Here is a 22,661-nt window from a genome sequence, read left to right as displayed (position 1 = left end):
GCAGAACACCTAGGCTTGGTTCGCACTAAACAACTGCACCTCCCAGTCACGAAACATTTCAACTCCCCCTCCCATTCCACAGACGACATGTCCATCCTGGGCCTCCTGCAGTGCCACAACGATGCTACCCGAAGGTTGCAGGAACAGCAACTCATATTCCGCTTGGGAACCCTGTAGCCCAATGGTATCAATGTGGGCTTCACAAGCGTCAAAATCTCCCCTCCCCCTACCGCATCCCAAAACCAGCCCAGCTCGTCCTCGCCTCCCTAACCTGTCCTTCCTCCCACCTATCCCCTCCTCCCACCTCAAGCCCCACCCCCATCTCCTACCTACTAACCTCATCCCGCCCCCTTGACCTGTCCGTCCTCCCTGGACTGACCTATCTCCTCCCTACCTCCCCACCTACACTCACCTTTACTGGCTCCATCCCCACCTCTTTGACCTGTCTGTCTCCCCTCCACCTATCTTCTCCTCTATCCATCTTCTATCCGCCTCCCCCTCTCTCCCTATTTATTTCAGAAACCCTTTCCCCTCCCCCATTTCTGAAGAAGGGTCTAGGCCCAAAACGTTATCCTTCCTGCTCCTCTGATGCTGCTTGGCCTGCTGTGTTCATCCAGCTCTACACCTTGTTATCTCAGATTCTCCAGCATCTGCAGTTCCGACTATCTCTGAAGATGATTCATTGTTAGCTTTTCTTAGAAGTTTGTAAAAGCATAGGTAAAGATCTATATCGGAACCTTTGACCAGTTGTCATTGATAAGCCAACAGTAAAAAAGTTAAATATTTGCATTCATTGGTAAAGTACGGTTACCACCCATTTCTCTGTTAAAACACATTGAGACTTGTTGAACTGAATTTGTTTTGCAAATGAAGTCATTGAAATATGTCTTATACTTAACTGATTTTCACAATCCTGTTTTCATTCTTTCAATATGGATATAACAATCTTGCTGGTTTTCCTTTTAACAGTAAGTAAAGCATATTATGATTTTGTATTACTATTTTAGTAGGCAAAATGTGTCTTCGGAACAAGTTATAAATTAATAGGTTCAATGCAAATACAGCAGCAATATCATTTGCTGTACCACTAGAATCTCCACTGTAGCTTAACTCCTGGTTGGGTAGATCACCATTTTATTTATTAGTTTATGCCATTGCTTTTCCCATGGTACTGCTCTTGATGTGGCTACAATAATTATAATCCTGGAATAAAGCAGAATTAGTGACTACAGAAATTTGCAGACATAATTTTAATGTTACGTTTTAATGTTGCACACCTTTTTTTATCTCATATCTGCATTTAATGGAAGTTATCCGTGTAAATTTAACAGGATGTAGGATCAGTTCTTTGTTAATAGTTGTGGTTAAGTCTTCCATCTGAAGAAGCATTGTAATTATACTGTGATGAATTCAGAGAGTTAGTTATCATAATAAATGTTGATGTAGGAATACATATTGGAAAATATTTTTAAAAATCCATATATAGCTAAACTTTGTAGTGTTTTAAATAGATAACATCGTACCTCTGTTTTCTGCTTTCCTAGTCCCATATTATTTGCTTGGATACATTGAAAAAATATTTTAAGCAATTGTCATTTATCCATTTGAGCTGGGCTCTTAAATGGCTCGGGTAGAAAACCTCAACATTAAATGGAAAGGTTTTTGTTGTTTCTTATGCCTTTCCTTTCCAGCTACATTTTCATATTTATTTCAACCGTCCACTCCCTGTGAGAACAGAATTGCACGCTTTTTATGTTTTTCAATTTCAGCGCAAGTGCTTCAGTTGCTAAATAATAAGAAGTGAGCATAGAATGCTTCCAGTATCACAGTGTTGATAACGATGAGTGGTTTTTCACTTTAAGCAAGTTGCAAACTAACTGACGTATTTTTATTTTGTCTGAATTGTGGTGACTGGTTAACAATTCAAATGTTTGGATAAAGCCATCAGAATTATTTCTCTCTCTTTCAAGTTTGGTCGCACATTTGGTTGAATGAAATAGTGGATCTCAGATTCTGCGACTTTTACTGGACTTTCAACCAATGTATGTACCTCTGCGAGATCACGAGCCTGGTAACACATTTCCCTGATTAGTACATTCAGGTTGATGGTGAATTTGCTGAATTCCTTCTCTGTCTTGCTACTTTATGGCTTTTTTCTTTCTGTTGTGAAACGTCAACTTGCCTGCTTCTCTGATGCTGCTTGGCCTGCTGTGCTCCTCCAGATCTACACTGTGTTATCTCATTTGTTTTGTTGTTTTCTGTCTATAATAGTTAAATTGCATTTGAAATTCATAAGCTCAATCCTTTGCTTTTTAATATTTACTCATGGGTCATGTGGCCAGCCAGCATTTATTCCTGTCCCTAGTTGTGCTTGAGAGCTTAGTAGTGATCTGCTTTCTGGAACTGCAACAATTCCCGTGCTGTAGATAAAACAACAATGCTATTACGGAGGGAGTTCCAGCATTTTGAAGGAACAGCAATATATTTCAAAGTCAGGAGCAAGAGTGGCTTAAAGGGAGACTTGCTTATGGTGGTGCTTCTATGTATTTGCTGTCCTTGTCTTTTTGAGATGGTAGTGGTCATGGCTTTGGAAGGAGCTGTCTAAGAATATTTGTTGAATTTCTGCAGTGTATCTTGTAGATCATGGAATCCCTACAGAGCAAATAGAGGTCATTTGGCCCAGCATGTCTGCACGAACCCTCCGAAGTGCATCCCACCCTATCCTCATAACCCCACATTTACCATAGTTAACCCACCTAGACTGAACATCCCTGAACATAATGGAGCAATTTAGCATGGTCAATCTATCTAAATGGCTTGTCTGTGGATTAACTCACTTACTCACTCTGGGTGTGTGCAATGCGGATCTTGCAGCTGCTCCTGAGATTGCAGGCTTACTTACAGATTTATCATTATTTTATTACAGTTATTATATTTCACTAATATAAGATTTTTTTTGTTTTCTTTAAAATAAAAGAGAACGCAAAAAACTAAACAAAAACAATCACTTATTTTTCTAACAGATTGTTTTTACGAGCTTATCAGAGACCTACAGTGAATGGCTGAAGTTCTTTTTTTACTAAATTTAGAAGCATTAAAAAATAACCATACTCGTTTTAAGGAGTGAACAGTTGAGGAGTTTTTCTTTTAAAATGGAGTTGTGTCTTTGGTTTGGGGAGCCCTACAAATGGTTGACTTTGCAGAGGATTTTTTAAAATATCCACAGAAATTATTGAAGAGGCGTAGTTTTAATTCAGTTTATCAGCTAAGTGGTTGATTTTATTTAAGTTTTATATGTTTGATTTCTTTTCAAACTTTCTTTTTGCAGTTTCACATTACTTTCTGTTGCAATGAAAGGTAGTTTATTTTATATATAAGGTGTTATTGAAAGTGGCTTTTTTATTAGGATTAATGATATTGAAGGCATATAAGAGGCAGAGAGTGAGTTGGCTAGTAGACTTAGAAAAGTGATTACAAAGCAGGATCATCAGATAGATGAGTGACTGTCAGGAAAAGTGAGAAGTTATTTTAAGCCTCCTGTGGTGATTCCTCTATCAAGTAGATATTCAGTTTTGGGTACTGTTGAAAGGAATAGTCTCTGAGGAAAATAGAAGGGATAGTCAGTTATTGGACACTAGGGATGATTCTTATGTTAGGCAGCATTTGAAAAGATTTGAAAAAATAATTGTTATAGGGCACTCTCCTGTCAGGGGCACAGACAGATTCTGTGGCAGTGAATGTAAATTTAGGGTGGTATGTTGCTTTCCTGGTGTTGGGATTAAGAACGTCTCTAAACGTTTCAAGCATATTTGAAATAAGTACAAGAAGGCAGGTATCCCATCACCAAATCACCCTTTATTTACATGTGCACTGAACAAATGCTCAGAACAGCCAGCTCAGAGTCAGTCCCTAGAGTGAAGACACTGTCTATGGCTGAAGAGGTGGTGTGTTGTTCAGGGATTCAGGTTTTTGGACAGGTGGAATCTCTTCTGGGACAGAAAAGACTTGTTCAAAAAGGATGGGTTTAACTTGAATTAGAATGGGACCAATATCTTAGCAGGGAGATTTGCCAGTTCTATTAAGGGGAGACTTTATGCTGCTGGACGTGGGAGTGAAAGGAGCAAGTCAATTAGAAAAGAAAGACAACAAAGTCAGAAAACATAATAACCCTGAAGAATTAAATTGCATTTAGTTCAATGAAAGGCGTCTTACAGGTAAAAGCTGAAAGAACTGTAGAAGCAGCAAATCAGAAAAAAAATAGAAATTGCTGTAAAAGCTCAGCAGGTCTGGCAACATCTGTGGAGAGAAATCAGAACAGTTTTGCGGAAGGGTCACTCAGAGGTAACATTTTGGGTGAAGTGACCCTTCCGCAGAGCTGTTCTGATTTTTCTCCACAGGTCTTACAGGTAAGGCTGATGAACTCAGGACATGTTTAGGACCGTGGGATTGGAGGATCATAGCTACTAGAGACAGTCGGCTGAGGGATGGGCAAGACTGGCAGCTCAATGTTCTGGATTTTAGATGTGTTAGGAAGGATAGAAAGAGAGTCAAGAAATTCAGGGGAGTGATGTTTTTGATTCAAGAAAATATGATGGCTGTAACTAAGGAAGATATTGCTGAAAAATCATCCGGTGAAAATATATGGGTAGAAATTAAAAATAACAAAGGAAAGATCACCTTGATAGGATTGTTCTATAGGCTCCACCCCCCAATAGTTAGAGAGAAAGTGAGATCTTAGACATATGTAAGTATAGTAAGGTTGTAATTATGGGGGTTTTAATTTTCCAAACGTTGACTGGGAGTACCATAGTGTTAAAGGTTTGGATGATGAAGAGTTTGTCAACTGGTGTTCAAGAAAATTTTCTTTATCAATATGTGAATGTTCCAAATAGAGAAGGAGCAAAACTTGACCTTCTTTTGGGGAATAAGACGGAGCAGGTGATTGAAGTGAAAGTAGGGTAATATTTTGGATCTAGTAACCATAATTCAATAAGTTTTAAAATAATTATGTAAAAAGATAAACCCTCCATAAAAGTTAAAGTTTTTAATTGGAGTAAGACAAATTTTAATGGTATGAGACAATAACTTCTAAAAGTTGATTGGAGTAGATTGTTCACAGGTTAAAGGACGTCTGACAAGTGGGAGGCGTTCAAGCATGTGATGACGTGAGTTCAGAGGCATTATGTTCCTGTTAGAGTGAAGGGTAAGGCTGGTAAGATTAAGGTACAAAAGATGAAGAAAGATATTGAGGTTCTAGTCAAGAATAAAAGAGAATCTATGTTAGATATAAGCAACTTGGTTCAAATGAATCTCTTAATCAATATAAAGAATGAGGGGGGGGGCATTCTTAAGAAAAAAATCAGGAAAGAAAAGAGGAGATAGCATTGGCAGATAAGGTTAAGGATAATCCAAAAAGAATCTGCAAGTAAATTAAGTGTAAGAGGGTAATTAGAGAGTGTGTAGGGCTCCTTAAAGATCAAAGAGGCCATCTTTGTGATGAACCCCAGGAGATGGGAAAAATACTAAATGAGTATTTTGCCTCAGTTTTTACTGTGAAGAAAGAAATGGAGACTAGAGAACTGGGGGAAATAAATATTGATGTATTAAAAACAGTTCACATTACACCTGGAGGAAACCCACACAGATACAAAGAGAATGTGCAAACTCCATTTGGGCAGTCACCCAAAGCTGGAAATGAACCCAGGTCCCCCAATGTTGCAAGGCAATAGCACTAACCACTGTGCCATCCCTGTAGATAGTGAGTAGATAGTATACACTGCTGTTAATATTGTCAGCAGTGGCAGAAGTGTATGTTTATGGATGTGGTGTCATTCAAGCAGGCTGATTTATCCTGGATGCAGTCAAGCTTCTTGAATGTTGTTGAAGCAGCACTCACTCAGGCAAGTAGAGAGTATTCCATCACACTCTTGACTGTGCCTTTGTAGGTTATGGTCAAGCTTTTGGGGAGTGAGGAAGTGTGTTATTTGCTGCAGTCTTTGTAGCTTCTGACCTGCTCTTGTGGTCACTGTATGTATATGGTTAGTCCAGCTCAGATTTTGATCAATTGTAACTTGCAAGATATTGATAGTGAGGAATTCAGTGATTGTAATGCCATGGAATGAGAAGGTGATGTGGTTAGATTGTGTCTTTTTGGAGATGCCATCGCCTACCATTTGTGTGGCATGAATGTTACTTGCCACTTTTCAGCCCAAGCCTGGATATTGTCCAGGTCTTATTGCATTTATACATGGACTACTTCAGTATCTGAGGAGTCGCGAATGCTGCTGAACATCATGCAATCATCGGTGAACATCCTTACTTCTGACTTTATGACGGACAGAAGGTCATTGATGAAGCAGCCAAAGGTAGTTGGGCCCAGGATACTACCCCAAGGAACTCCTGCAGAGATACCCTGGAGCTGACATGACTGACCTCCAACAACTATAACCATCTTCCTATCTGCCAGGTACGACTCCAAATAAAAGAGTTTTACCCGAATTCCCATTGACACCAGTTTTGCTAGGGCTCTTCAATGCCGGAGTTGCAGCATTGATGTTAAAGGCTGTCACTCTCCCAACCCCTTGGAATTCAGCTCCTTTGACCATGTTTGAACCAAGGCTGAAATGACGTTAGGAGCTGGGTGGTCCTAGACATCAGTGAGCATGTTATCCCTGAGCAGTGCTGCTTCATAGCACTGCTGATGACTCTCTCCATCACTACCTTGCATTTTTAAAGCTCATTGATTTATATTGAATTCCATTGGCCCAGTTATTTTTTCAAAAAAAAAAAAATACTAGCTCTGATTAATTCACTTACAGGTGTTAAATATTTTCAAAAAGTGCCAAATCACATGCGGGTTAAAATCCACCATGTAGCACAAATTTTGAGCATGACGTAACTTGTGATACAGTGCCTCCATGTTTATCTGGTGCTTTAAGAATACATGGAAAGAGCTCCAAGTCTGACCCTGGTACTTTGAGAATAAGAATTCACTTTTAAATAATGGCTGTTGGATTGTTGTGGCTGCATAAATCCAGTTATGTTTCTTCAGGAATATAAAGTTTGGTGGCTTTTTTTGTGTGTGATTTCAATCCCACACCAATAGGCCTGACATTTGAATAGCCTCTGAAGTAAGCCTAGCTATTCAGTTTTAGAAAAATGATACAACAGGAGGCACAGTAACATAGAACGAGCGGGGAATAGTCCTGGGATCCTAAAACACTTCATAGGCAATGAAGCACTTCATGAAACAATGCTTGCTCATATAAATGAACAGATTTGAGAGGACTAGACCATTTTTCAAGGGAAGAAATGCTGATTAAATAAATGAAGCTGTTTCACTGACTGCTTGGAATTGATTCTGGTAAATTCTATTTGCCATTGGGGAAGAATATCAGATTGTAATGCTAACCAGTAAAGCATTTTCTCTACCTATTACAAGTAAATAATTAATTGAAATAACTATGGTAATTGTTTTTCTTCTTGAAATGATTAACGAAAGCAAGTATATTCCTTGAATCAATCATAACTTTACATTTATCCCAAAAGGTAGATGTTGCCAGCAGCACAATGGATAATGCATCTGACTACACATTAGATGATTGTAGCTACTTAGTTCAGGGTCTATTTTTATCAACCATGATCGAATGGCAGTGCAGATTTGACGGGCTCCTGTAATTCTGCTCCTGTATCTTATGGATTTTATGGTCTAAGGTGTTGTGTAAGAGCTTTTGGACCCTGGAATAATCTTGTAATGATGTCAAGGAGCTACTCCTTCCGAGGCATAAACAGGACAATGTGGGAAAAGTTAAGAGAAGAAAGAGAAACGTGCAGAGCTAGGCAAAATCGTGAAGTCTAGTCATGTAAATATTTGAAACAGGCAGAAAAGCATATGGAGTAGACTGAGATAACACAGTGTGGAGCTGGAGGAACACAGCAGGCCAGGCAACATCATAGGCTGTGAAAACCATGTGAATAGTATTTCAATAACATGACAGTAAGATCAGAACATGGCATATGTTCAACAAACTGATAACTATATGTTGAAATAGGCAGCAAAAGACTTTCAGAGATTTACAAAGATTTTTTTTAAAAAAAATCTGTGGTTTATCAAAAATGCCAGTTTCTACATTTACCTTCCAGACCCTTTCCCTGTCCAGAAAAACATATTTCCCACTGGGAAAGAACCCATTTTTTTCTATCTCTTTGTTTCTCCTTTCCCTTGAAGGGTGCTTTTATGCTTCTATCATCAATTTATCTGTTACTTTTTTAAAAAAAAACTATTTCCTCCATCACTAAATGACCCCTGTTTCTAATTAAATGACCAGTTTACATGCAAAACCCCTCAGAGCCAGTGCAATGAAAACAGAATTGAGGGAAAAGTAGCGAGAGAGAGATGGGACTAATTCAAAATCAAGTAAAACCCATTTTTTTTTATATTCAGAAGTGTTCTTATATGCAAACCAATTCCTTTATGCACCACCAAATCACCCATGGTAATTTTCACCTATTAACGACCACCTAGAACCATCTCTTTACTTTCATATAGAACCATCTCTTGACATTTTCTTATCAATCTGTCCAAAGCAGATGGGACTTGAACTTAGGTCTTCTGGCTCAGAGAGAGGGATACGACCACTACACCACAAAAGCCCTTGGAACCCAACTCTCCTTCTTTTTAACCAGAAGTACTCTTACACGCAACTGAATGGTTTTTGTTTCTCCCATCACCAAACACATAAGGTATTTTACCACCTATTAACCACTACCAATAAATCATATGTGTTCCCCAATTGATTAATGTATATGCAAAGCCCCTTAAGGGCAATGAATATCATCAAAGGTGAGGGAGAGATAGAGAGAGGGGAATAGGAATGAATCAAAATGGAGTTGAAAGGAGAGAAAAGGCATTCTACCCCTGTGGTGCCCGCCTTTCTCTAAAGGCATCAGGTGCTTTAGTGGACACTGCATGCTCATTCTCCAAGGACACCCAGACACGAACCTAACCGCAGAAAAGGGACAGTTAGTTAACAGCTATGAGCCTCTCCATAGCCCACTGCCTGGACCTGTTAATAACCACCTTGGCCACGGAACCCGTCTTTTAAACACAAAGTCCAGTGAGCATCATCTGCTCTGAGTCAACTCTGGACCTGTTCTGGTTGATCATAAAAGGAACCTGCACTTCTAACACTGACAATAAAGCTCTGAATACTATGTACTGTAGAATTTAGTCTTAATGTTTAATAACAGGGCAAAGATTTAAAAGGAACCTGAGGAGGAATTTTTTCACTCAGAGGTTGGTGTGTGTATGGAATGGGCTGCAAGAGGAAGTGGTGGAGGCAGGTACAATTACAACATTTAAAAGGCATCTGGGTGGGTACATGAATAGGAAGGGTTTAGAGGGATATGGACCAAATGCTGGCAAATGGGACTAGATCAGTTTAGGGTATCTGGTCGGCGTGGACAAGTTGGATTGAAGGGTCCTTTTCTGTGCTTTATAAATCCATTATTCTATGACTATGACTTTATAACCAGTTCTATAAAGAAGCCCAAGAATGAAGACTGTTCTTGATCTTACCTTCTCCATGATTAGTCTGCCTTGAACTCAAGCTCTTGGATGTGGGTGTAAAATCTCACACAAAAAGAGAGTAGTGTCTTACAAACTTTTATTACAATTTCTTTCACTCTAAATGTGTGCCATTCACATGGCCCTTGCAGAAGCAAAGAGAAGATCCTGCCTATTTTCACCTAGTCTGGTTAAACAAAATTTGTGATGTTCATTCCACTGAGGCCCAGAACAGCTTTTGTCATGCAATCTTCCGCTCTTCACCTCATTAATCACCAACTGCTTTTCTATCCACTCCCATCACACTCAACATCTCCTTATGGTTTATTTGGGCAAATCTGGTGCACAATCAAGTAGAGAAGTCTGAGACTGGGGTGGGGGCAAGGGCTGAAATAAGATTTCTCAATTTTTGAGGAGAGAATGCACAATTGCAATTTGGTCAGAGAAGAGCAGAACTGCTCATATGGGAGCAGGATGAGTGATTAGCAGTCTCTTGAGGCATTCCAAGAATAAAAGAAAGTGTAATGGTCAAGCATTGCTCATCTCTCATAAGCAATCAAACCCTTGTCTGCAGCTGGCCTCTAACACCAGGGAACCTTGAACTATGCTGTTAGGCTAAATGCTGTCTATATGGGTGTTCTGAACATTGAAACGTTACTCATGAAGGATTAAAAAGAGATGCATCAGCACTCCTCTCGACCTGTTGGCTATCACGAGAGAATTCATGACAGAAGACTCAAAATGCTGAATGAAAACTTAAGAGAGACTTAACTTTAGTGCCATGTGATGTTAATTCGCCCTCTCTCTGACTGCACCAAAGTTTCCCTACCATGCCAGTCATTTATGTATTGCATAGATACTCGAAAGTGGGATCAACCAAAGATATTAACCTTACAACAGAGTGATAATGAGACATAAATGCATCAACACAAAAGTCAAAGACTGCAACAATAACAAAGGTTCACATCTCCTTTGCATGCAGCAGGGGCTGCTTCCCAGCTTAGCGGCAGAAACTTCAACAATTAAAGTCCAAACTGGCTCATTCATCTTAGAAGCCAGTTACTTTGAGTTTCTCTCTGGCGTTGCATGCTCAGTGATTCATTACTTTGTCATGCTCTCTTGAATGGCCCTACTTGTCAATGTCCTCATCATTATCTTCAACCTTAGAGGATTGCTTTTGATCCCCAATTTCTTCTTTATCCAGGATATTCCCATCTTTATCATCTCCAGTTGTGAATGGCTCAGCCTGCCTCAATGACATAGCACATTCTATCTGGACTCTACTGCAATGCCCTGCCACAGCATCAAAAACTGTACCTTATGGAAGGAAATGGTCTAGTTCAGTGTTGCCATGGTGGAAAATTGAGCAGACTTGTTTCTTTGTTCTGCATCAATCTGAAGGCTTCATAAAGGTCTCACCAACCATATTTGGAGAGGGTAGCCTTATCCCTTGCATGCGTTGCTATAGGGACTGCAGATTTTGGAGAGTCAGGATCCTATGACTTCTCGAGTATGGAAGAGTCATGGCAGCTCCCAGGTGTTCCGCAGGGATCTGTTCTGGGACCTCTGCTCTTTGTGATCTTTATCAATGACTTGGATGAGGAAGTGGAAGGGTGGGTTAGTAAGTTTGCCGATGACACAAAGGTTGGTGGAGTTGTGGACAGCGTGGAGTGCTGTTGTAGGTTGCAATGGGACATTGACAGGATGCTGAGCTGGGCATAGAAGTGGCAGATGAAATTCAACCCAGAAAAGTGCAAAATGATTCATTTTGGAAGGTCGAATTTGATTGCAGAATACAGGGTTAACGGTAGGATTCTCAGCAGAGTGGAGGAACAGAGGGATCTTGGGGTCCACGTCCATAGATCCCTCAAAGTTGGTACCCAAGCTGATAGGGTTATAAAGAAGGCTTATGGTGTGATGGCTTTCATTGGCAGGGGAATTGAGTTTAAGAGCCGTGAGGTTATGCTGCAGCTCTATAAAACTCTGGTTAGACCACACTTGGAATATTGTGTTCAGTTCTGGTCACCTCATTACAGGAAAGATGTGGAAGCTTTAGAGAGGGTGCAGAGGAGATTTACCAGGATGCTGCCTGGACTGGAGGGCAGGTCTTATGAGAAAAGGTTGAGGGAGCTGGGGCTTTTTTCACTGGAGTGAAGAAGGATGAGAGGTGACTTGATAGAGGTTTACAAGATGATGAGAAGCATAGATAGAGTGGGATAGTCAGAGATTTTTTCCCAGGGCGGAAATGACTATTACGAGGGGGCAAAATGTTCAGGTGATTGGAGGAAGATATAGGGGAGATGTCCGAGGTAGGATCTTCACACAGAGAGTGGTGGGTGTGTGGAATGCGCTGCCGGCAGTGGTAGTGGAGTCAGATACATTAGAGACTATTAAGCAGCTCTTGGATAGGCATATGGAGAATAGTAAAATGTAGAGTATGCAGGGTAGATTGATCTTAGTAGGATAATAGGTTGGCACAACATCGTGGGCCGAAGGGCCTGTACTGTGCTGTACTTTTCTATGTTCTATGTTCTCACAACCATTATGAACCAGACAAGACCCCCTTAAAATATATTAAGAAGTTAGCCTACAGCCTAATTTATCTTATTTTAAAGGCAAGTGACAAACATTTCATTCTGGATGCAATTCGATCGGTCAAACTATCAGATTTGAAGCAAAACACACTTTATTCATATACTATATGTAAACTACAACAAAAGAACAAGGAAATTTGAATAACTTAACTTTAATAGAAAGATTAACAGTACAATAGATTATTTTACTCGGAAACAATAACTGTTCCAACATATAACATCCCATAAATACACCCTCGGTGAAGGCAACGTCAATAAAATAGATTCACATACAATTCTAGCAGCCCAGAAGGAAAAACATCAAGAGAAAACGCCGAGAGTTCTGCTGGGAAAGGTATACTTCAGCTTTCAAACCCTGTTCAGACCCCAGCAATAACTGCAACTGAAAAACAAAAAAAAACCTAAAAATCCTGGATCTTTGGATGCTTGACCACACCAATTCAGGCTGCTTCTATTGTTCCAACTTTAAAATAAAACCCAAGACCACACAAGCTGTTTACTTTGGGTTTTTAAATCTTTTTCCTCTCACCATAAAAATAGATAATCCCCTAGTCTTGAAATTCCCCCACCCTAGAAAAAAGTCACATACCACTCACCTTATCTTATACCCCAAATGATTTCATAAACCTCTATAAAGTCAGCCCTCAACCTCCTATGCTCCAGTGAAAAAAAGTCCCAGCCCATCTAACCTCTCCCCATAACTTAAATCCTCCATTCCTGGCCACATCCTGGTAAACCTCTTCTGAACCTTCTCCAGCTTAATAATATCCTTCTTATAACAGGGCAACCAGAACTGGATGCAGAACTCCAAAAAAAGGCCTCACCAATCAATATGACTTCCCAACTCCTATACTCAAAGGTCTGAGCAATGAAGGCAAGTGTGCTAACTGCCTTCTGAACCACCCTGTCTATCTGTCATGCAAATTTCAAGGAATTACATACCTGAACGTCTAGGTCTCTCTGTTCCACAATAATACCTAAGGCTCTATTTTTAATTGTATAAGTCCTGCCTTTGTTTGTTTTACCAAAATGCAATACCTCGCATGTGTCCAAATTAAACTCCATCTTGTATTCCTCAGACCTGTTGACCCAAGTGATCAAAATCTCTTTGTAATCTTAGATAATCTCCTTCACCGTCTACTATACCACCGAGTTAACTTCTTAAATTTTTCTGCAGGGCAATCCTTGTCCTTTGTGGCAACAAAGCACCCACTTTATCAAAGTGGTGTCAAAGCAGTTTTGTTTATGTAATCTTGACTTCCAGGTATGGCTAACTGCTTTCAATTACTGTATAATAGTTTATTCCAGGCAGAGTTATTCTACGTCATTCCATGTATAACTGTTTATCTTTTGTTAATTCATTAAATCCATGAACAGCTATTAAAGTTCTGAAGTCTACCATATCACAAGTGACAGGTTCACCTTCTTGATTTTTCATTTCTCCCCGCTGTGACAAGCTGTATGCCTCTCCCCTGGCACTATAATGAAACAATGCAGGCTGGCACCCTCCAAGTAAATTCAAAATGAGGGAGTGCTAAGAAAGCAAGTTAAAAGACACAAGATGCATCCTGTGCAGATACCCTCTGTCCCTGCAGGAAAGCGATATGGCAGAAGCATGCATGTCATAGGTAACCCTGAGCTCCAAAGTCAAGCATCTGAGTTGGTTTGAGAGCAGTCATGATGGTATGATGAGGCTGTTGACTTGACAATGTCAACTTGTGTGGACAAAAGTTCAAGGAGCATGTTGGCATAGGAACATGAAGTGCCAGGTTCCCACGCTGACTTTCATTTTTAGCATTTGTACCATCTAGTTTCTCATGGAAGAAGAGAAATGGAAGCGGCATAAAAAATAAGGCAGGCTAGGCTAATATGAGCTGCAAATGTGTGGAGATAAGGTAGTCACTATTCAACAGCAAGATTCTTAACTCACCATTTAAAACTTGAGGGGAGAAATCACAAATCATCTTCAGAACACAAAAATGATTTTTGTATTTTCAGAACAATCTCACCATTACTAAAGCCACACCAGGAAGGGCTGTCATCTGCTCACCATCTCTGACTCTTTGTGAATAATTTTCCCTCTAAACTGCATGTGTTTTTGTGCAGAACAATCAGTGCGCCGATTGCAGCAATCTCTTCTAGTTCCAAAGCTGCGCTGTGCACAGTTGTAAGAGATCCATACTGAATGTAAACATATACTAGACTTTTGGCGGACAACTTGTTCTAACACTGGAGAATGCTCAGTTTGGTTTACTTAATTACAAAGGTGTCTTGTCTGACTCCTATGACTAACTGACAGAAGGAAAATTATTGATGAATTTGAAATATAATTAAGATTAGAACAGGCCAGATTCATACTGAAGGACCAAACAGCCAAATTCTCTTTTTGCATTTGTGAATCTACTTATAAAAGTGAAGCGCTTTTCTTGATCTCCTTTTATTTCCTCAAGTTATTATCAAGGACTATTTCCACCAATCAGTCATCTATCCATTGCACACTGCAACTGTTCTGTGGTGCTACGCGAGCTTGCCAATGTATGCATAATGAATCAGACTGCATTACTGTGTATGCATAACAAAATTTGATTCAAGTTGTATCAGTAAAGACTAACCATACAATTATTCCCTTCCAACAAAATTACCGTGTGAAGATATATCTTGTGAGACCCTGGTGACTGGTGTTTTTAAAGCCTAACTAACTTTTCAAGAATTTCATTTTATCCTTTATAATATTGTTCATTTTGCTCTAAGGCACGATGGATTCGTTTTCTCTTGGATATGTTTCTCTTTTCAGTATATAAGAAAAAGTGACTTATATCAAATATTTTGCCTTTCAAAATCTCAGGAAATCTGAAAATGCGGTACAGCAAATAAAGTACTTTAAAGTTTTTTGTAGAAATGTAATGTAGAAAAAAATGCAAGATAATTAAGAAAATGTCCATCGTTTTCTCTTCATAAATCTTCAAACTAACATATAATTTCTTCTCCTGAACGAAGCAGGAACACCTACGGTCAATTTTCCCCCATCCCAAATACTTCTCTTGCACATTGATTGGCAGTCCTCTACTTCAAATGTTAAATTCTTGCACACAAACACTGAGGAGCTACCTCATAATTTATCAAGGAAGATGCCATAGTTGGTAGGTTGTCAGAAAGGGGAGCAGATCTTCATCTATTCTAATGAAAACTTTTATGAATTGATTACAAATTCAAAAGGATTGTGATTGATCTTCTAGTTTGCATTCTTTTCATTTGTTCTAAAATAACAGGGTGATTTCACAGAAAATTATGACAGCCAATATTATTTGTGAATAACGGTTAAATAGCAAGATTATTTATTTCAGAACTTTGGCACTCAAGAGGCTGAAGAAGTAGAGCCGGTTATATTGCACCGCCAGAAGAGAATGTGGGTTCTAGGTACTATTACTATTGTGGAAGAAGATGAAGGACCTTTTCCTAAATGTGCTGTGCGAGTAAGTCACAGTTTTTACAAATTTCCATTTGGGTGATAGGTAGGCTTAAATGTAAAAGAATGCAGTCAACTTATGTAATTGTTGCAGTGTATAAGGTTAAATTGTTGGTATGCTTAAATATTTATAACAGTTTTGTGGTGTTTCTAAAATTATACTTAAACCTGTAATTATGCTATTTGTGTAAGTAAAATGGCTGGTCAAATCCAGTTGTTGTGGAGACAGCTAAACAAATCTGTGGCTCAGAAATGAAGAATTGTATTAGTCCAAACTTTTGTTGACAACTGATGCAGTGGAGATGAAATGACATTAAATGGAAGGAGCTGCTTGCCACTTGAGATTATCTTCCTGATTGAACAATGTTGCAAAGCATTTGGAAAGAGGTGGGAGAAGAGAGAAGAGAATTTAACTAATTTAAAACCCACTCAATTACACTGAGTTAAAATTAGACCAGGGGACTTGGAAGTAAAGTTGACTTTTAAAGCTGGTTGAAAGTATCAATAACATACACGTGGCTACAGGTGTTCTGGCACAGTTCCCACATTCATTTTTCTGCTCCTCCAAACCTTCGCACTGGTACATCCAATCGACTCTGGAGAATATTTGATAGAATGCAAAGACTGCATTTGAGTAATTAGAAATCATGATCAATAGATTAGATAAGAGTCCGTATAAAATTAAAACAAAATGAAAAATAAAAACAAAAGTATGTGTAAAATGTTTTTACCCCCTCAACTGGATAGAGTAACAACTTTGTCTCCTCCTAATGTTGTTCCTTCAGTTCTCAATCATGATTTTATATTTCTTTTAATTCATTGTCTCTGTCTCTTCCTGTTGTGTTGTTCGACCAGCCTGTGGTTCAACTTCTGCAGCCCCACTGTCTCAGCTTTTTCTCATTTTGCCCTTTACACCTAACCTACATGAAAACAGTGGGCAGCACAGTTGTTCATTGGTTAGCACTGCTGCCTCACAGCACCAAGGTGACGTCTGTGTGGAGTTTGCACATTCTCCCCGTGTCTGTGTGGGAATTCTCCGGGTGCTCTGGTTTCCTCCCATTGTGTCTGTGAATGGGTAGGCCAGGTGGATTAATATTGGGGGATGCTCCTCAGAGAGTTGGTGTGGATCTGTTGGGCCGAATGGCCTGTTTCCACACCGTAGGAATTCTATTAAATGATCCTCATATCTGCACCTCACATAATATGATCAATAAACTTTAGTTTACTGTTATTTCAAACAAAATTGATTCTGCCATCAAAATCATCTAAAACTTATTCTACCTTAATGTAATGTTGATTCCTTTGAAACTTTATGATTGCTTGCTTGCACGATGCTGCCTTCTTCAATGTGGGTCTATAATTTATACTATTTCTTTACACTACTCTTGGGATCAAATTTAATGTCAAAGCCTAAACTGTTCTCTTTTACAATGTATTTTATCATTAACTTCTACATGTTATTGCTTTTTTTGTTAATTGCATATTAATTGTACAAAATAGTACAAAACACAAGTTAACATAAAATGACCTGACATCTGCTGTGTTCTAACCAGTTACCACTCATTAGCTTTGAGAGCAGACCAACTATTTTGTATTGTATGATATTTATTATAATTTGCAATTTTATTTTATTTTCATAGATCAATAATGACAAGACAATTGTGGAGAAAGTTATATTCAGACTGAGTGGCAGTGGAGTTGACAAACCACCGGAGATGGGCTTATTCCACTTAAACAAAAGCATGGGATCAATAATGATTACTCGCAAAGTTGACCGTGAAAAAACACCACTATTTGAAGTACAGTTCAATTTTTTTGTAACTCTTCAGGCTTTTCGAATCCATGTTATAAGATTGTTGCAATAGTTAACTACTTAAACATATAATGTGGGTTAAGATTATGGGATGACCATACCTACAACTATTCATCTGACCAATGAGCTCTTCATGTCGTATTTTTATTGTCGGATGGGTATTCAATTCACTATGATTAGAAATTTTCTTTTTGAAATTATTCAGACAGTGTTTTATACCATATTGTCTTGGCTTTCAGTGTTCTATCACATTTTCTGGTTTCTCAATTACGAATCTTCCTCAGTGTTTCTTGAACTCAGATCAAATGTTTGCACACTCAGTGTATTATTAGACTGAGATCCTTCTACTAACGGTGCTCAATGTGTCTTCCATGGTTGCATGTTAAAGGTCCACATTTTAGAAAGACAGCAGCTGGAAATATTTTGTGGATGAATGAATATTTAATTTTTTTTTCCAGACAGTCTGCCATCAGCTATTTCTTTCCTTCCTGTAATTACCTTTAAAGGTAATCTACTTTTATATGGTGTGTTTCATATCCTCAAGCAACTAAAATTTTTTTTAAAGCTAACTGATTTGAAGTGTTGTTGTGTTGGTAAACATGACAGTTAATTCAAGCAAAACATCCCACTGTATTTTTCATATCAATGAACTTAGTTTGCTGATTTTGTTCAGTGTCAGCCTGAACAACATGGGACAGCTCTTTCTTCAGGCATGATGTTTTAAATTCACCTGATCGATTAGATGTGTTCTCAGTTTAACAATTCACCTGAAAAGATAGTCTTCTGTAGCATTCTTGACAACCTGCACTGTCTACCTTTATTAAATGGAAGCATGGAAGTGGGGCTTGGACTCATAACCTTGTGTCCCAGAATTAATAATATTGCCTTATCTTGACACTCTTCTTCAAGTGCAAAACCTTTGCACTTCCCTTCAGCTTTTCACAGTATTTATTATCAAGTTTACACGGATTGTTGATTGAGACTTTTTATATTATATTCAAAGCACAACATTGAAACACACTTTGGGCCACCCTGAATGAAAACTGTGCATTTCTTTAATATGCAGACAAAAGAGACTAGATAGCCCCAATTAGTGCAATAGGCTTTATAAGTTCTTCACAGAATCAAATTGGCAAATTCATTACACTCTAGTCTTGCATTCTAGAATTTAGAATCATAGTCATAGAGGTCTGCAGCATAGAAAAAGACCCTTTGGCCCATCGAGTGTGGCTAGTCAAAAACAACCACCTAACTATTCTAAATCCCATTTTCCAACGTTTGGATCAGACCCTTGTTTGCCTTGGAATCACAAACACTTTTAATACTTTTTAAATATCACGAGGATTTCTGCCTCTACCACCCTTATTTATTGATTGATTGATTGATTGATTGATTTATTGTCATGTATACTGAAATACAGTGGAAAGCTTTGTTTATGAGTGGTACAGGCACTCATAGGAAACAAAGCATGTACAGGTCAAAAAGACTCAGACAGAGGCATACAGATTAGATTGATTGCACTAGGCAAAATCAATGTTAGCAAGATCAGCATTATTTGAGGCTGCAGAGTCCATTCATCAGGCAGGTAATGGCCAGGAAGAAGCTGTTCCTGAACCTGCTTGTGCGTGGGTACAGGCTTCTATAACTTCTGCCTGATGGAAGAGGTCGTAGGAGATCATTACCGGGGTGGGAGGGGTCTTTGATGTTGGCCGCCTTTCCACAGCAGCCAGCCGTGTAAATGGAGTCCATGGATGGAAGGTTGTCTTCTGTGATGGTCTGGGCTGTGCATACCACCTTCCGTACTTTCTTACAGTCCTGGGCAGAGCAGTTGCCGTACCAGGCCATTATGCATCCAGAAAGTATGTTTTCAATGGTGCACCTGTAGAAGTTGGTGAGGGAGCTTATGGACATGCCAAATTTCCTGAGCCGCCTGAGGAAGAAGAGGCGCTGTTGTGCCTTATTGACTGTCGCATCTATGTGGGAAGTCCAGGACAGGTTGTCAGTTATCGTAGCCCTGAGGATCTGATACTCTTCACGCTCTCAACCTCCGTTCCATTGAAGTAGATAGGACGTGTTCTCCTCCTTTCTTTCTGAAGTCACTGACCAATTCTTTAGTTTTGCAGACGTTGAGAGACAGATTGTTTTCATTGCACCACATCACCGAGCCCTCTATCTCCCTTCTGTAGTTTGACTCATCATCGTTAGATATTCATCCCACAGGCAGTAAGTTCTAGATTCCCACTGCTCTCTGGCTGAAAAAGAATTTTCTAACATCGCCTATAAACGTCCTGCCCCTTGCCTTTAATCTATGCCTCAAGGTCATCAATCCTTCCACTAAGGGGGAAAGTTTATTTCTGTCTACTCTACCTTTGCAGCCACTGTACATCTCTGTCATGTCCCCTCAGTCTCTGCACCTCCAAGGAAAACAACTCCAGTCTATCCAGTCTGTTTTCATAATTTGTCATCATTTACATTGGTTAGATTCCTTGTTAGTTCCTTCTGAACTATTGAAGGATCACAAATCACAAGTATGTCCACTCTTCTCAAGTAGCTGATCCCAAAGCTGATTAATAATTAAATTGTGAGTCATGAAATTGGCCACAGCAAAATTGTACAGTCCTGTTGTTTTGCCTGGAGGTTGTGAAAATCTGTGAAAAATGTAGTTCTTAATTTTCTGATTAAGCTAGAATTCGATTTCTAGGTCACAATGCATAGTATGGAAGAATTGGCACAGGATAATTTTGCAACCTTCAGTAAGATCATTCTATCTCCCAACATTGCACGCATTTAAAACAGAAACTTGATCTAGAATGTTGTGGTATGGAAATGAAAAAATAGCTCATTAAGTTAATTATTCAAGCAGAATTTTCATTCTGTTTTCATCAACTGTGAACTAAAGTATGTTTCTTCACCTCAATTTATATTTTTATTCAGCTGACTGTTGATGCTTTGAATGCTGAAACCTTAATGAAAGTAGATCAAACCTTGAAGTACAGGATTAAAGTGAACGATATCAATGACAATGCACCAATCTTCAGTCGTTCAGTATATGAAGTAAATGTACCTGAAAATACTGTCGAAGGTAAGGTGTTACTTTGTAGTGATCCTTTAAAACATATAATTAGTCAAAATTCAAATAAGGAACTGTTTCAGTAAACTGAACTTCTTAAGTATAAAACAATGTGGCTTGATAGCTACCTAACACATTGTCTGGATTTTCTCAGTTGGTCGCGATTCTGACATTGACCCCAATTCTGCACTGGGAACTCAGAAGTAGCTGTGGTGGGACATTGCTTGTGAGCTTCCTAGTAATAACTAGTTCAGAAGTTGTGACTGAGAGCCCTCTCCAATTAAGGATGGTTGGAGGATGACAGAAACCACAATGGGAAGCCTCAGAGCCATGTCTGACCAGCAGCATGACTGCAAGGTATAGAATCCCTACAGTCTGGAAGCAGGCCATTTGAAGAGCATCCCATCCAGACCTACCCTATCCCTGCAACCCTCTATTTCCCATGGGTAATTGACTTAGCCTGTATGTCCTGGACACTATGGGCAATTTAGCATGGCCAATCCACCTAACCTGCACATCTCTGGACTGTGGGAGGAAACCGGAGCACCCAGAGGAAATCCACGCAGACACGGACAGAATGTGCAAACCCCACACAGACAGTCGCCCGAGGGTGGAATTGAAACTGGGATACTGGCTCTGAGAGGCACCAGTGCTACCTAGTGAGTCACCGTGCTACCCCTCGAGGTCCTCCAGGTATGGGTCCTCCAGAGATAGGCAAGAGGAAATGAGGGAAATTCAAAATGGAGTTGCTCTCTGTGAATTGCAAAATATTAAAACTAGATCCTGGGGAACAACTCCATTGGATGGCCTGAGGCTGCTGTTGTAGCATTTCTAGCAGATCTGTCGAGAGGAAGGTGTAATGGCTACCCGGTCTCTTAAATGACAGGTTTGGCTTCAATAGGTACCTGACCACCATTTGAAAGATCAAAGTAGCAGCAGAATCTCTCCCCCAAAATAGCCCAATGATGGGTATAACTGATTACTTGTCGCTGCTGGATAGGTAGTCTCTGTCATTGTCACTTCATGTCTGATAAGATGCTGGGAAGGAGGAACCTGATGGTTAGCTTACCCAGTGTGTTCTTTTCCCATTTTGCTCCTGGACCAGGGCCCTAACTAGGAATCTTTTCAGGCCACTGACCAGGCTCACAAATGTGGAATAGCCAAACACAAGATCCAAGAAGATACCATTGAAATTCGGTAGCTGACTTTCTTTACTGCCCTCATTTCTTCCCAAACCATGTCCAATTTAAAGCCTGGAGATAGGCAGCTGAGCTGAGAAAATGCTATTCTGAAACAGGTTTTAGGGGGCACACAGAGAACCAAATTTTCTTTCATCATTCTTTTTATTAATCAGTGGTGTTCAAAAATCATTCAACTCAGTTTTGAAGCGCACAGAGTTGCAGGACAAACCCAGGGCAATGCTGACCAAGGAATTAAATGCTAATTAGATTTTCGAATCACTTAAATTACATCAGCTAAGAGTTGTCCTGTCAAATACAGTGTGGAAAAAAAGAGATTGCAATATCCTTACAGATGTACTTACAGTATCTGTTTACAATAATTCTGCATTTATTTCAGCAGTATAAACGTTAGAGATATAAGTAGGAATGTGTAACATCCTTAATGGAACCGACACAACAAGCACAGAAAATACTTTAGTGCTGCTTAATCATAAAGACAGTAAAGCATGGATCTGGAATTGTGAATAACAGATTTAGGACAGACATCAAGAAGTGCTTATTTAAACAGAGTGTAATCAAGAGTTGGATAGTTTGAAAAGAAAGGTTTTGGAAGCTAGGACACTCATTTGATACAATTGATATAGTCATTGTCAATTCATGATGAATTTGACAATTATAGAAGCATGAAATCAGTTGAACTGAAAAAGTACACCTTATTCAAATGTATTTCGTGATCATTAAAATCAGTATGATCCCTTGATATCCATATCTCCATCATATATGGTGACAAATGATATAGAGAAGTTCTGAGACCTAGAACAATCAGTAATTGTTTAAATAAATGTAAATCTATTGCAATGAGGCTTCAAGGGTGTGTGATAGTAAATGCTGACATAAAAAAAGAACCTACAGTATGTTCTTGAAATGCTCAACATAACATACAGTTGTAAATGATAAATATAACTAAATTTC

At 39.2% G+C, this 22,661-nt stretch overlaps 1 protein-coding gene across 1 annotated transcript in view; it reads left to right on the top strand.

Annotated features, from left to right (window-relative positions):
• Positions 1-872: 872 nt before the first annotated feature.
• The window catches only part of LOC109912758 (cadherin-like protein 26), an 81,159-nt gene continuing 59,370 nt past the window's right edge, over positions 873-22,661 (top strand). The window contains exons 1-4 of the mRNA XM_048608430.1: positions 873-968; positions 15,504-15,632; positions 17,266-17,424; positions 20,373-20,520. Coding sequence (XP_048464387.1) covers positions 933-968; positions 15,504-15,632; positions 17,266-17,424; positions 20,373-20,520 — 472 coding nt within the window. The 5' untranslated portion in view covers positions 873-932. The remainder of the gene's footprint in view (positions 969-15,503; positions 15,633-17,265; positions 17,425-20,372; positions 20,521-22,661) is intronic.

This window comes from Rhincodon typus, chromosome 19 (assembly GCF_021869965.1).
Source record: "Rhincodon typus isolate 14 chromosome 19, sRhiTyp1.1, whole genome shotgun sequence".
In the NCBI taxonomy this organism is placed as follows: Eukaryota; Metazoa; Chordata; class Chondrichthyes; order Orectolobiformes; family Rhincodontidae; genus Rhincodon; species Rhincodon typus.
This window is presented reverse-complemented; position numbering and strand designations above follow the sequence as displayed.